Source organism: Falco naumanni, chromosome 8 (genome assembly GCF_017639655.2).
Source record: "Falco naumanni isolate bFalNau1 chromosome 8, bFalNau1.pat, whole genome shotgun sequence".
NCBI classification, from domain to species: domain Eukaryota; kingdom Metazoa; phylum Chordata; class Aves; order Falconiformes; family Falconidae; genus Falco; species Falco naumanni.
This window is the reverse complement of record NC_054061.1, coordinates 6,716,316-6,731,677: the sequence shown is the minus strand read 5'-3', so window position 1 is coordinate 6,731,677 and position 15,362 is coordinate 6,716,316. Positions and strand designations below refer to the sequence as shown.

Sequence of the window (15,362 nt, the reverse complement as noted above, 5' to 3'; positions counted from 1 at the left end):
TTGGATGTCACAGGGGGGCTGAGGTTGCCTCGTGCCTCTGGGGACGCACGGCATTGGGTGACCAGGTCCAGGCCAGGTCACCTGGCACCTCCAGGCTGTTTTCTGGCTTGGGGTGCAAGAGAAAAGGTGTCTGGCTGAGGCGCAGCAGCCCCCAGAGGTTTAGGGTGTGGGGGTTTGTATGTGCCCAACCACCTGGCTTGTGCTGGGGTGGGGATGCGGGTCCTTGGGGCAGCCAGGGCTCAAGGCACCTGGTTTTGTGTCCTCCTGGAGATGTCTGTGGCTCAGGGAGAGCATCCTCTGCACCAAGAAGGTGCCGGAAAGGTCCCTGGGTGCCACTGCAGCCAGGTGGCAGCAGGTCCCTGAGGTCTCTCCCAGGCAGGCGGGTACTGATCCTGCAGGGCCTCTGCTCTCCTCCTGCCTCCCTATGTCCCAAGGGCTGCACGGAGACACAGGAGCAGGGACAGAGCACGGCAGCCCAGCTTGGGCGCCTGGAGTGGTCTCAGTGCAGCCACAAGCCCCACTGTCCCAGTGCCCTTGCCAAGAGCTGTCTCCTCTGGGAACTCCTCTGGGGACACCCTGCTGCTTTGGAGCAAGCCCTGCAGCTGGGGTTTCACAGGCAGGGATCAGCAGGTCCTGGTGATTCCCAGGCACAGAACCAAAAAGGTGCCGGGTGACTACAGAGCTCATCCGCTCACTGTCACCTCCAGCACTCCCCAGCCGCAGGGATGGCCCCAGCAGAGGTGCTGCAGCGGTGGGACAAGCCAGCCAAGCCTGGCATGCTGGCTGAGTGGGCTGGCAGCAGCTGTTTGGTGATAGATGGGTGTTTCGGGGTGCTTCACCGAGGCGCCCCGGCAGTCAGGTGTAGCCGGTGAGCAGGGGGGACATGGGGGCTGCTGGTCCAGCCAGGTGCCAGAAGAGAGGGCTGCGGCCGGGGTTGGTATCTGCATTTGTCGCGGGGGGATCGTGCTGACACATTTAGCACTTGTGGGCAGCGTGCGGCAGGGCTGGAGGAGTCCCAGCAGCTGGGGGGATCCAGTGTCAGGCCCCGCGCCAGGAGACATGGCGGACACGAAGCATCAAAGGGCAGGAAATTCAAAAGCATCTCTCCTAGCACTGCCCGTCCCACGCACAGCCCGGGGCCTTACCGGTCCTCCCTGCCGGGGAGCGCGGCAGGGCTGGCGGCCGGTGCGGTCCCGCGTGGGGCTGAGCTCCCCAGTCCCACCCTGCTCCAGGGTGCAGGGGCAGTGGGGTGCCTTGTGCAGCCCAGGGGGCTGGGGCAGAGCCGGCAGCGGTAGGTGGGCACTGGGGAAGGCGTCTGCTTTTCATCATTGTCAAAATGTGGGCTGCAGCTGTCGGGCCGGCGGGCCGGCAGCACATGATCCCGGCAGCATGGGGCTAAAATTAGAGGGCAGCAGGCGGGCAGCCCATTCCACCGCGCTGCGCCGCGCTCGGTCACCAGCAACCCCCGGCCGGAGCCTGCCTGCCGCTGAACGGCCCCGCCAGCCCCCTCCAAGCTGCCCCGAGGAATCGGCGTGACGTTAGGAGACGGGTCATGCCCCTGGCTGAGAGCCACTGGGGGTAGGACAGGACAGTGCCAGCCAGGTTGCCCCTGAGCTCCCGGGAGTTGCACCGGGGGTTGCTGGAGAGAGGACAAAAGCCACCAGCTGGTCCTGCGGGGTCCCATCGCTCTGCCACCTGGCACCATGCTGCTGATCCTTGGCCTCCTGGTCTTGGTGCCCTGCCTGGGTCTCCTAATCTCCTTCCTCCTCTCTCCAGGAGGCAAAAGCGGCGGCAACAAGAAGAATGACGGCGTGAAGGTAAGCCCCCTCCCTGCCACCTTCTCCTGCCTGCCCCTCCGCTGCTGGGGCGGTGGTGGGGGTCTCCATGCCGTGCCAGAGGTCCCTGCGACACCCTGTGCTTTAAAGGGCGGCTGTTGGCCTGGCTGTCCCAGTGTGTCCCTGTGCCACCGGCTCGGCTCCTGCCAGGACAGGCAGCGCACAGGAGGCTTTGCAGCACGGCGAGCGAGGGGAGCAGGCTGGTGCTAGAGGGGTGCACGGGGGAAACTGCTGCTGTTTCATTGCCTGAAAAATGCGCTCACCCCTTGCTGCCCCCAGGGAGGGGGAGAGGCAGAGGCTGGGTCAGGAGTGGGGACAGGAGACAGGGGGAGGCAGCTTTGCAGCCCAGAGCCATGGCTTCAGCCTGGCAGCAGCCGTCTGGTGAGATGGGTGACTGCATCTCCTGCTCACCCTAGCATGCATCCTGCTGCAGCTGGTGGGGCTGGGCTCACTCGCCAGCTCCTGTCCTGTCCCGTCCCCAAGGGCTGGTGTGCTGCTGGGTGGCACATGGGTGCCCTTAACCCTCTGGGCAGCACTGCCGGCCCCCTGTGCCCAGTGCAGACAGAGCAAAGGCACTGGCTGATAATTGATAGAGCAATTGGCTTGGTGATGCTCTAAAAACAAGCCAGTGCTCTCTGATGGACCTTGTTTTCTGGGCTGCAGAGCTCTCAAGTTCGCCTGCCCCTCTGAGGTGGGGCCACAGCTCTTCTCCAGGACAAGGTGGCTCCTGGAGGCAGCAAAATCCTGCTGTTGAGCAGCTGCTTCTGATGATACGGAGATGTGGTAGTTAGAGGTGGTTAGTGAACTCTGTCACGCTCCTCCGGCAGGAAGGAATTGTCCATGTGAGGGTCTTTCTCTCCTTACCCTTTCCCTTCATGAATACAAGTGATCACTCAGCAGAGGAGATCTGGTGTGATCACATTCCCCATTGCAGGGCAGGAGTGCAAGGTGTCAGGCAGAGCTTTGGAAGCTCGACTGCAGCACAGTTGTTCTCCTTCCTCCAACCCTTTTGCAGGGACCCAGCTGTTGGGCTGTGAGCTGTGCAGGGTTCTGGAAAAGCAGAGCCCTCAGCTGGCTTCTTCACTCCTCAGTCCAAATGGTCCGTGGAGCCAGAGGTCTAGGGATGGCTTGTCTTTCTCCCACTGCTTCCAGACCCAGTGGCTGGGACAGGACAAGCCTGCAAAACTTGAGACCGTGCACAACTCTCCAAACCTGGGCTCAGCTCCACAACAGACCATTCTGGCCATGCAATATTATTCTGCAGCGTGAAGCTGATGGCCTGCATTGCTATGAAAGGACATTGCTTTGGGCCGTGGCGTCAGGATATCTTGTGACTTCTCTGACAGGATTGCTAGGTTTGTACAACAGTGCTGGCACAGAGGGGCTGGGTCCCTTGGGAGTCCCGGCAACCCATCTGCCAGCCACTGCTGGCCAGGGCTCTGCTATTCTGAAGTCCTGGCTGCTTCTGGGAGTCACCTGAGAAGTGACATCAATGGTAGGGCTGACTTGGTACGAGTTGCTGGAGCAGAGGTGGGAGCAATCAGAAGATGCATTTTTAATCTGTAAAAGGAGATTGGTGGATGGAGAGGCTTCATCAGGAACTGCCCTGAATCTAGTTTTCCAGCAGAAAGGGGCAGCCTTGAATTTCACCTCTAGCATTGTCGGGATGGTGTGGCTTTAGAAGACCATCTGCCAGCCCAGCTTGCTAATGGTGCTCCCTCTTGGACTTCAAAGTAGCTTTGAGGGCAGATGTTATCCTGCGAAGCAGGGCACTTGCTGTCTTAGCAAAATAGCTAGTTTGGGTAAACAGCCCTTCTTGGCCCATCACTGAAACTCAGCAAGGAGGGTCTGGTTTCGGAGGAGGGCCAGAGAGGCTGGCTTGTATCCCCAGTGCTCAGCTCCTCCCTGGTGAGTGGGGAGCAGCAAGTGAGGCTTCATCCTGAGCGCAGCCTACCAGCCAACACTCAGCTCAAGAGAGTGCACAAGCTCTGGAGAATGAGTTTGATTTTTTATTGCCCTCTTTCCAACAAGTGGAGGTGAGAATGCCTGGCTGGATGGCCACGAAGGTAGAAGAGGAGAAGACAAAGTAGAGGCAACCTCTTTGCCAACAGGTTGATTGTGTTGGTCACCTTCAGTGTTACCATTCCCACCTCTCATTCCCATGCCCAGCCTGGGGGCACTCACAGCGTAACCCACTCACGGGAGCACAGGGAGGCTGGGTGCTCCAGGTGAAGCTTTAATGGCCCACTGTGGGCAGCTGGCAGATGTCAGGGCATTGCTGGCTGGTGTTCATTTTTTTCCATCTTGCTGGAAAAGTGAGGCAGGAACCTGGAAACCTGCCTTGGGCAGGTGGGAAGAGAACGGTCCTGCCTGCTCAGAGCAGGGCTGTAAGTTAGGCCAAGTGGTGTGGTTCATTGTTAGAAGAGTTGTGTACCCGTTTGGAGAAACTTGCTGGACTGACTGTCCCCATGAGAGCAGGCAGGTCCCAGGCAGCCACCCCTGCCATTCCTGCCCAAAGCCACAAAGGTGGGCAGAAAGTAGCTGGTGCTGCCCTCCAGCCTACCCGCACAGCCCTCCGGCACCATGATGGTTCTAGCCTGGGCTCAGAGGGCTCAAAATTCACCCTCTTGAGGAGGTTTCTCCCTCACTAAAAGCATTCATGGGACCAAAAATCCCCCTCGAGCCCTGCTCTGGGGTTGGTGGGAGGTCTTCTGGTCCCAGCAGCTGTGATACCTTCACTGCCCTGTGTAGTGTCACATCTCGTCACATTGTAAACTAATGAAATCACTGCCCCATGTCACATCCTGTCCCGTCCTAAATTAATGAGCTCACTGCCCCGTGTTGCATCCTGTTACTGTATGTCCAGACTTGACGCAGTCACTGCTTTGTGTTGCATTCTGTTGCGTCTGAAATTTCTGCAGTTTACTGCCCCGTCTCATGTCCTTGGGTAGCAGAAGCTGTCAGCCCTTCCTGCAGACAGCCCACCTCTGGCGGCTCCATTTCCCATGGGGTTCCTTCCAAAATACTGCAGCTCACTCTGCCCTTTAGGACATCTGTTGTTTCGGTGAAGGAGGGGCGAGTGTTAACATAGGACCTAGCAAGGGAGGGAAGAGCTGCACTGGCAGAGGGGGAAACTCAGTGACGATGCTGGTGGGAGCCAGTTAGGATGTGAAAGGAGCAATGAGGGGGAATGGATATCAGCAGTTTTTACACTGCAGCGCACCCATGCACCTTAACAGGTCACTCCATGGAGTTTTCCAAGAGATTCACACTGTGTATGCTACTTTTCCCTCTGCAGGGCAGGCAGAGCTGGTGCCTTGTTAAATACGCTGGTAAAACACTTTTTTACTTGGCACTGCGGCTTCCTGCACGCTGGTGTTCCCTGTCGGCCGCTGATTCATCCCCTGGGAGCTGGAGGCAGAGAAAGGGCACGAGGCCAGCGTGCACGTCCCCCTGTCTCCTAGCTAGATTAAAGATGGAGACAGGGAGAAAAGCACAGCAAGGAAGGAGAGTCCAGAAGTGGTTTGGGATTGCAAGCAGAAATGTGACTATGGGGTCATCCAACCCAAAAGCCTTAAAACCTAGTGGTAGTGGGCAAGGATGGAGATATATATGTGCATGCATAAGGTCTTCTCTCTGGAGGAAACATGTCCTGATTTAAAGCACTGGGGCTGCACCCAGGACAGCTTCCCACATAGTGTGTCTGCCTTGTGGGGTTGAGTAGCAATAGCCATGCTGGCTTTAAACCAGCCAGCTTAGTACTGGTCTAGGTCCAAAGCTAATTGAGCATCTCCACACTAGTCAGCAGCATGGGCAGATGTGCCCAGAACAGCTCCAGAGTCTGAAAACATCAGTATGGCATTCATACTGCAGGGCTGTACAGCTGGTGGAGCTGCCTGAGCTGTTCAGCGTCCTACTCCTGTTCCTGTGAGCTCACTGGCCTGGTCACAAAGCCACGAGAGTAGTCATCGACTCCTAGGGGACTTCCTTTTGGGCTAGCTAGGTCCTTGGGATGAGCAACCCCAGAGATTGTGGCAGATCGAGAGAAAAAGGTGCTAGCAGGAATGCGGGGAGGGAGCTGGCACGGCACCACCAGCACCACAGCCAGTGGCATGTCCCTACAGGAGCACCAGGTTGTCCCCCACCTTTCGTTTGCCCCTCCATGAGGACCACAAAGGGTGGCTCAGGAGCTGCTGCCTCTCACGTGCCGCTCTCAGCCTTTCTCACTCTGTGTCTCTTCCTGTTCCATCTCTTCTCCTTGTTTTTCCAGAAAAGAAAGTCCAGTTCCAGCGTTCAGTTAATGGTGAGTGTCCTTCGTCTTCCTCAATGCCGATATTGCTGGGCCTCTCCACATGTTCCAGCTTCCCCCGTTTTTGGAAGTTACCTCGGGGTAGGGAAGAAGGGACACCGGGGTTGGAGGGAACATCCTCAAAGCCGTATCACCCACAAACCCCATTAACAGGGTTGGTGCAGGCACTTGCTGGCCACCAGCTGGTGGGAAGCCGGCCCTGGTTCTTGCTGATGGGTTCTCATGCCGTTTCTCCCAGTTCTCCTGACTCAGGTCTGCAGGCTGCATCGGTCCAAGGAGCCTTGGAGAAACACCTTCCATGCCTCTGCGGGGACTGTATGGTCATGGGACACCTTGCCAACCTACATCGGGGTATTATGGGTAATACATAAGCAAGGCTCTGCTGGGAAGAGCTAGCAGAGCCATTGCTCTAGCTCCGCTAGCAGAGTTGCCTTGATGGGGCTCCTGAAGAGAGACGGGGGGTCAGTACCCCCCTCCCCCCAAAATCTGTGTAGTGCTCAGCTGTTTCTTGAAAGAGCTGTGTCTCAGCCTTCAGTGGTCCATGTGGGTCTTGGAAGCACTCTGTTTTATTGTACATTTCTCTCCCTACTCTGCGGTCAGTGTGGTCTCTCTCACTCCTGCACAGTCCCCTCTTTCTCATCCCAGCTCCTCCTCGCTGTTAATTTGTACATCTCTCTCTTTATCGTACAGTCAACATGGTGTCTTCCACCCCTGCACAGCCCCTCTCCCTGCCCCTCCGGCAACGATCCTAGGAACCCACCAAACCCCCCCGGACCTGCCCCCATCTCTGTCCCCACAGGTGCTGGTAGGAAAGGCAGCGCCGTTCCTACCAGACCCTCCACAGCCCAGCTCTTGTGCCCTTGGCTACAAGGAGTGGAGGTCAGGGAGGGCTCTGCCAGCGCTGCCCTAGAGCTGTGGTTGAGGACGGGTTGGACCTGCTGGCGTTTTCCTTGGTTTCTGTCCGTTGGCACAGTCGAGCGCTGTGGGGTCGGACTCGGGGGGCTGTCGAACACACGAGCTCCGTCTGGCGTGGGGAGAAGACCCCTCTCACCGCCCCGTCTCTCCTTTCTGTTCTTTGCTCAGGAATCGTCGGAGAGCACCAACACCACCATCGAGGATGAAGACACCAAAGGTACCGTTGGGGGCACCCGGGGAGGTGGGCAGGCTGTTTTGGAGGTGCCGTGGGGCCAACCCTAGTGAGATATTGGCTACGGCAAAACCTGCCACCATCGAGCTCCTCAGGTCCCTTCGGAAGTGGCTGTAACTCCTTAGGTGGTTTCACTGCTGGGGCACTGCGGGCAAGGAGGGGGCTCCCAAAAATGGGGATGTTCCCTGAAAGCAGGCGTGGAAATGGCAGACATCTCCAGGGATAGCAGCCCGGCTGCCTGCTTCTCCAAAAGAAATGGCCCTTTGGGAAAATCCTCCAAGGGGAATCCCTGCCTTCCGCCTGCCCCCCTGCCAGAGCCAGCTTTCTAAGAATAACCCAGGGAATGATTTATCAGTGCTAATTTGTAAAGTCTCTCGATGAAGCGATCTCAGCACAAAGCAAGATGGACTTTGGCCTGATGTGACACTTAATGGGACACCTGTCCTCTGGGGGAAGGGCTCCCCAAGAGTGGATGTGGAGGCAAGCAGTGCAAAGAAAGTGATGGGGGTCCCTCTCCTCCTTTCTGAATGACTCTCAGGAACATGCTCCCTCGCCTTTCATTACCCGCAATAAATAAATAAAAAATATTAAGTCAAGCATGACGCTGATTTGCATTTGAAGCAGAACCTCGTTCATAAGCCCAGGGTTACCTCTGACAGCTCCTCCTGCATCCCGGGGAGCCAAACCTGCTCTTGCAGCCCAGTCCCTTCCCAGATGAGCTGGCAGTGCCTGGAGTCCCTGGCAGCAGCCACACTGTGCCATGCCCTTCGCAGGGTCCCTCCTTCTGTCTCCTGCGGTGGCTGCCCATGTCACCTACCTGTCCTCTTCCAGCTGAGACCCTCTCCTCCCATCTCAGAGGGAGGTGAGAGCATCCTTGGTCCAGCTTGCCCTGGCTGGGCCCTGCTGTGAGTTCATGGGGTAGAAGGTCCCAGCTTGGCAAGGCTTTGCAACCAAGACCAGCCTGGGCCAGCTTTTGGGCCGAGGGCAGGTCACCACTTGGTGATTAACTCTTTTGCTCTTTAGGAAAATACAGGGAGTTTCAGTTTTGCCCTGACTTTGGAGGTCTTTCCTCTCTGGGGGTGAAGAGCCCTTCCCCACATCTCTCTCTCAAGTTGCCATCCTGCTTTTTCCCTGGACAGTTTCCAATGTCCCCCAGTGTCCTGTCGTCTGTTTCTAATGAGAAAAAGATATCTCAGCGATATTGCAACACCAGCATTTCTGGTTCGTTTTCTTCTTTTATTTTCTTTGTCTCTTTAAACCAACAGTACGGAAGCAAGAAATCATTAAAGTCACAGAGCAGCTGATCGAAGCAATAAGCAATGGCGACTTTGAGTCCTACACGTGAGTGTGCCCCGTGTGATTTTGGGTTGGGGTGGGGGCTCAGCCTCCCGGAGCGGGTGTTCTCACTGTAACAGAGCAGCCCGGCAGCTTTTACTGCTGCCCAGGGCAGGGTGACTGGGTTGACATGGTGGTGGGGCACAGGGACCATCCAAGAGAAGCAGGGGACATCGGTTTCCAAACCTGATGCTTCTCTCACACTAAGCTGGCCACAGCTCTCTGGTCTCAGTATCATGGATGAGCCCATTTTCTGGTTTGCAGAAAGATGTATAACTGCAAATGTGATTTATGGTGGAAGAAGGAGCATTGCATCCATGGTATCTATTATATCCAGATTGCCGCAATCTGCTTGGAAGCGTAACTGCTTTCTACTTGCTGAGCTGATGCTCTTCAGAATACACTGCTTCTGTGTCCAAGGCCTATTTAATTAGCAATATCCGAGCGAGTGCAGGTCTTCATCCCTGCCTCAGAGAACTGCAGTGGGGATATTTTGATACAGAGCAGAAAATAGGAGTTTTTCCCTGACATTTTTCTTTCTTACAAAGGAGACAGCAGTGTTTTGGGAGGTTTAATGGGAGATGGTGACTGATGGAGAATTCACCCTGCGTCTCTGGGGTCCTGGCTGCAGGCAGTGGGATGGAGGTGAGGTGGGGTGGGCTTCATGCAGAGTGCAGGGTCAAGGTCAGATTTGTGTTTGAATTACTTGCTGGTGCAGAGGCTCCTCAGTCTCAGGCTCAGGGAGTCATGCCGAGCATGAGCTGTTTGGGTTTTGCAGGCTCTCATGCTAGAAGCAGTGAGATAACTTCTCCCTTTTCTGTCCCCTTCCCACCTCCCAGGAAGATGTGTGACCCTGGGATGACTGCCTTCGAGCCTGAGGCTCTAGGCAACCTCGTGGAAGGCCTGGATTTCCACCGATTCTACTTTGAAAACCGTAAGCAGCCCCCTTGCCTCCCGAGGGACCCTTCCCACCTTCCATGGGCCCAGCTGTGTCTTGACCTCCATCAGCTTGCTGGAGAGAGGAGGGTAAGGGTGGCTTTGGGAGCATCTCTGGCTGATCTGGAAGATCCCAGCAGGAGGTGAATCAAGCCTGTTAGGTCAACTGTGGCTGGGCTGTAAACAGAGGAGTTGCTTGGTTAGCTGCTTTCTCGGTGGGTTCATCCTGAATCCACCCATGCAAGCATTTACTCGGCTCCTCCAAGCAGAAAGCCTAACCCAAGCATCTCCCCTTCCCACACCGCTGCCGCCCTGGGCAAGAACCACCCAAACTCTTTCCCCTGCCTAAAGCCACTTGTACTTGTCCTCTCTGCAGTGTGGTCCCGGAACAGCAAGCCTGTGCACACAACGATCCTGAACCCCCACATTCACCTGATGGGAGACGAGTCTGCCTGCATTGCCTATATCCGCATCACGCAGTACGTGGACGCGGGAGGGATCCCCCGCACCGCCCAGTCTGAAGAGACCCGCATCTGGCACCGCCGCGATGGCAAATGGCAAATCGTCCACTTCCACAGATCTGGCGCGCCCTCCGTCCTACCGCAGTAAGCCTGTGAGGCTCCAGGGATGGGGCATGGTGGGCAGGGAGGGGACAGAGCGGGCTCCTTGCAGCATTGAGGCTGCAAAGCGGGTGGGATCCTGCCCCAGGGATCCGCAGAAGGGAGGAGATGGCTCATCCCAGTGGGATGGCAGTGGGGAGGGGGATGCTCTGCCAAAGGGATGGTTGAAGCAAAGTCCCTGTCTTCCCGGTTTGTGTTTTGCAGCTGAAGCGCGGTCCTGCCCGTGTCGGGTTTGTCACTGACTGACTACCAAGGGGAGACCCCCTCTGACATCTTCACCTACGGGACTTTGGCTGTTGGCTCTGCTGCTTGGTTCCCGCTGGAATAACCCCTCGCTTCTCACCGCACACACGCAACAGCCCTGCTGGCGCCACGCAAGCATCCCATCGAACCCCTGCACCATGCCGGGGCCATGGCGCTGGGCCCCCTTCCTCTGCATGAACCAAGAAAAGAGAAACCATGAACCTAAACCTGAGCATCTGGCCAGTAAGATGACATGTGCCAGGGTAAAGGCCTTCCTCCTCGGCTGCATGGAGTTGATGGGAACCCCCACTACCCAGCACGCCTCCTGAATCGGGCTCGGGCTCGGACTCGTCATCTGCCTCCATCCCCACCGCTGCTGGGAGCCCCCTGAGGAAGAGGAGGGCAGGGGCCAGTTTTGAGCCGCTCTGTGCTGCACCCTCCCTGTGTGCCAGTGGATTTTGCTTTGCTGCTATCAAGGTCCCCATGTGACGCCGTGGCTCCCGCCTGCTCCCGACCCGGGCTTCCGCTTCCCAGCACCTCGGCTGGGGAACCATGATTTAAACCATTTGCAAAGTCCGTTTTCCGTGTGCCCCTGGGTGAGGAGGGAAGTGTTTGGATGGGTGAGTAAAGGCTGTCTGTTTATTTTCCCTTCCCAGGAGCGTAGGCTGGCTCCTTCCCAGGAGAGCAAGTAGGTTTGCGCCCTGGCTCCGGGCAGCTGCCATGCTGAGAGGGATGCTCTCCCTCCTTCTTCCCTTCTCCCTTCGGAGCAGGGACTGGTGAAGCTGGGAGAAGAGAGGAGGAGAAAGACGACTGCTTCCCAGCACCGCATCGGCACAGCCGGGAGCTGGGGCTCTCCCAGCCATGCCATGGCGGTAGCATCACTCCCACACCCTCCTCCCCACCCACCACCCAGCCTGGATCCTTTACCCCAGCCCCCAGCCCCACTGAGCACTCACCCCTGCCCCTCGCATGTGCCCCCTGGCACTCCCCTGCGCCTGACTCCCGGGCTGGGACGGGGACAGCCGAGCTGGCTGCCGGGTCGGGGCGCAAACCTCCATCGCCCACACGGCTCCTTCCAGCGACGACGAGGAATGCAACTTTAGTAACAAAACTGCAGAATCTGATCGTGCTTCAAAGAAAACAAACAAGCCTTTAGCTGTCTTCTACTTTGAGCGCATGCCTTTTTATAGGAAAAGAAAACAACCTACTGTGTATTTCGTAACTTGATTTTGAGTATTTGCTGAAATGGATCTTTATGTAATAACTAGAAACATTCAACTGTTTAGGGCGGGAAGGGTCAGGGGATTTTTGGGGGTTGCTGTTTTTTGTTGCGTTTACATTTGGAGAGGGGTTGTGCCGCCACGATGCCCCTACCAGGAGTCCCATGGCTGCCAGCCCCCACCCCACGCTGCAGCGGCTCATCCCATCCCATCCCACAGCACCGGGTGGGCAAAGGCACCCACCTCCAGCAGCACCCACCTCCCCGGGGCACCTTCCCACACCCCATGGGTCTTCCTGCAGGGCAAACCCAGGTGGTGGCTCTTGGGGAGCCACCAGGACGTGGCTTTCAGGACAGAAGACATGGCCGGGAAGGGGAATTTTGGTCTCACCTCTTTGTCGTCAGGTAGAGGTCCAAGGGCGGGGTTTTTTCCGGCCATTCTGTTTCTTGTTCTCTTTTTTCTGACTGGAACCTCTTTGCTCATTGACGTGAGACTCCTGCAGTGCTGCTGCCCCAGGGGACTTCCTAGCTCCACTCTCTTCATCTGCATGGCGTTTAACTTCCTAGACGGTGCGTGTGTTGAAAAACAAAGAAATTAACAAAAAACTGCTTGTTTTGGACATAAGAAAAAAAAAGAAAAAAAAAAAAGGAAAAAAAAAGGAAATGTTTTCTCCATGTAAATTCTGAGTGTGTATTTTGCCTTTTCTGTGGTTTTGAATGCTTTGCTCTCTGTTGAGGCAGGGACAGCTGCTGTATGAAACGCAGCTGCATCCTTGCAAGACTGCAAAAATATTTTCCCACTGGATGGAGGGGAAGAAATCCAAACTGCTGGGGCATGAACAGGCCCTAAGAGGTGTTTTGGTGTGTCCTGCTGCGCCGACGGTGCAATGGTTGCTGCAATGTGTGTAGGAGACGCCTTTTTTTAGGCAAATCACTCAGGTGCTCCATGGGTGTAGTGGTGTGTCCCCGTGCCCTTGGTGGACCTGTGCTGTTTGACTGTGGAGCTGTGTTGGCTTGCAAGAGATGCCCCCAAAGCAGGGTAATCCATGCAGGGAGAGGATTAGCTTTTAAGGTAGAGTTTGGGTGTTTTTACAGATCTGTTTTTCTTCCTGTAATCTTTTAGTGCTGGGTTGGTTTGTTTGTTTTTTTTTTCATTTTTAAAGGAAGGACTCAGCTCTTTCACAGTTCTCTCTCTCCCTCTCCAGAGCTGGCCGTGAAGCCAGCCACAGTGAGTGTCTCACCCACCTCCTGATGCCCAGGCTCTCCGGGCGCCAGGAGTATTTTTGGCAATCAGTATGAAATGGATGAGGATAGAGGAGGTCATGGCAGGGCTCTGCGTGGGAGCTGTAGGGCAGATGCCTTTTCAGCCTGGTTTTGGAGCTCCTGATATCTGTGGACCTCAGGTGGGCTGTGAGGGTGAAGCTGCTCCAGCAGCTGCTACTAGAGAAAGGAACTAGGACAGGGGGTGTGGTGAGGTTTGCCAGGGATGATGGATGAGATACTGGTGTAGATACCATCTCCTTTCACTGAGAGCCCACTTTGGGCAGTTGCTGCTAAGGAGGAATGTCTTGGTTTCCAGGAAGGCTTTGAGGTGTCTTCTTGGAGGTAGTTTATCCTCCTCGAGTTTTTCCTACGATCATCTCTCCAGGGACAGGTTCCTCTGGAGGCAGCTGGATGTCCTTGCAACACCTAAAATGCTCCCAATCCTTTCCAAGGGAAGCAGAGTCTGGGGTTTCAACTCCTCCTAGTCTTCCAGTCAAGCTGAAGGCTGACCAAGGAAGACCCAACTTCCCAACCTGCCCACGCTGGCAGCATTAAGCACCTGCACTTTAGGGGTCTGTCCTGCCCGGTTTCTCTTCCCCACCTTGCCCTGCTTCTCCAGAGCAGGTTCCTGTATCCCCAGAGCATCTCTGAGCAAGCACTGATATACCACCACCCTTTCTTTCAGTAGCCATGGCGAACAGCTTCTGTCTCTGTCTTCCTTCACATTTTCTGATTTCTCCTAAGCTTGCAGGAAAACTAAAAGCACCCAGTCATCAACTGCCTCCATCCTTCTTTGGCTCACAGAGCCAGGGATGCTGCAGTTACATCTGTACTTTTAAGTTGTTGGCACCATCCCTGGCACATGCTAACTGTCATCACCCCAACAATCCCACCATGGTTCTGTGGATGACAAGGTCCAGGGCATGTTCCCAATAAGCAATATGGACAAGGCCACCTTGTTGAGATGGAGTTTACCACCTCGGACCTCCTGTCCCCATCGGCCTCGAGACTGGAGATCAGGCTGTGGCACATTTCATTCCCTAATGCAGGCAGAGCCCAAGTCACGTGGTCGCCTGGCCGTCTGGGTCAAACCACACTCAGAAATCCTCCAAACTGATCATCTCTTCCACCTCTCACAGACCACAGGGGATATCTGAGTGGAAGCACTTGCTGTGGTGGTCTAAGGGTCCCAGCTCCACAGGTGGGCTTGGAAGTCACCTGTTTTCCTTTCCTGGCTGCCAGGGTCCAGCTGCAACATCGTCATTTCTCAGGTCTTGCTGGGGTGTCCGCTCTGGAAGAAGAGGCCACACCTGGGCATCTGCTCTTTGCTGCAGGAGTGGGCACTCTGCTCCTTACCCTGGCCAGGCACAGCCAGGAGAGCTATCTTTCCCACCCACCCCAAGTAAATGCCCCCTCTGCCAGGCACTGGACCCTTGTCTGATCCCAAACCTGCCTCCCCTCCATAAGCTGATGCCCTCATGGAGCCCCAGAGGTTGCAGCAGGTACCAGCAGCCATCTGGTCCCACTTTGAGCTCACGTTCTGCTCGGCAGCCCATGGTGCGATCACTGAGGAGGACCAGCAAACAACCGTGCCGTGTTTGAGAGGGCAGCCACATCACAGCCCCGTGGACCAAGAGGTGTCTGTCAGCAGAAGATCCCATAACCAACTCCTCTGATCATCCCAGGAGCCGGGCTGACCATTCTTCCCCACCGCAGGACACACCTCATGGTGTGCACCACTCTCTTGATGTAACAACCATCCTCCTGCCAGCAGGATAGAGACCTTACCATTATCCATTTCGAAAGGTGCAGGTCCAAGCCCACCCATACCAGACAGGAAAACCCAGATGTGAACAGGCTGTGGAAACACCAGAGGAGGGGCTGGTGGCCCCTCCACCACCTGTCCTTGAAGGCCACCCACCGGCTCCCCATCCCTTGGCTGAATGTCCTTCCCGCCTGCAGGTCACTAGGGAGTGGGAGAGGAGGCCGTGGTGGGGGCTGTAGTGAGCGGCTTCTTCCTTCTTTGGGTTGTTGTCCCTTTTTTCTAACCGTTGCACAATTTTAGGGCTTTTGTAACATTTTTTGGACAAGCAGGGATAATACGTTAACAGTGGTTTAAGAAAAAAACGAGATAACTCTCTCGTATATTATATATATAAAAAATGATATATACTTACAAGAAATCTCTATGGAAATATTTATTTAAGTCGATTGCAAAAAATATATTATAATTAAGAGCATACCAAGCTTTGTCACATAACAGAAAATGAGGCCCCGGGGAGGGGAAGCTGCCTGTCCCCTCGTGTCTGTCAGTCTGTATGGTTGCAGCTGAAGCCTTTCTCTTATCTTTTTGTAAGTGCACTCAAACTGTTGAGCAGTGTGACCGTGTTGGATTCAGTGGGAGCTTGATGGGGGGCGGGGGGGAGGGCTTGGTTTTGTTTCCTTTTCCTTTGTT

General features: G+C 55.8%; 1 protein-coding gene across 2 annotated transcripts in view; it reads left to right on the top strand.

The window, feature by feature from the left end:
• CAMK2A (calcium/calmodulin dependent protein kinase II alpha) overlaps positions 1 to 15,329 on the top strand; it is a 36,621-nt gene extending 21,292 nt beyond the window's left edge. Inside the window, exons 13-19 of one of the 2 annotated variants that reach the window (XM_040604749.1) lie at positions 1,777 to 1,817; positions 6,106 to 6,138; positions 7,228 to 7,276; positions 8,557 to 8,632; positions 9,466 to 9,560; positions 9,939 to 10,167; positions 10,387 to 15,329. In XM_040604749.1, coding sequence (XP_040460683.1) covers positions 1,777 to 1,817; positions 6,106 to 6,138; positions 7,228 to 7,276; positions 8,557 to 8,632; positions 9,466 to 9,560; positions 9,939 to 10,167; positions 10,387 to 10,390 — 527 coding nt within the window. In that variant the 3' untranslated portion in view covers positions 10,391 to 15,329. Of the gene's footprint in view, positions 1 to 1,776; positions 1,818 to 6,105; positions 6,139 to 7,227; positions 7,277 to 8,556; positions 8,633 to 9,465; positions 9,561 to 9,938; positions 10,176 to 10,386 lie in introns of both variants that reach the window. The other variant, XM_040604748.1, reaches the window with a different exon arrangement.
• Positions 15,330 to 15,362: the final 33 nt, after the last annotated feature.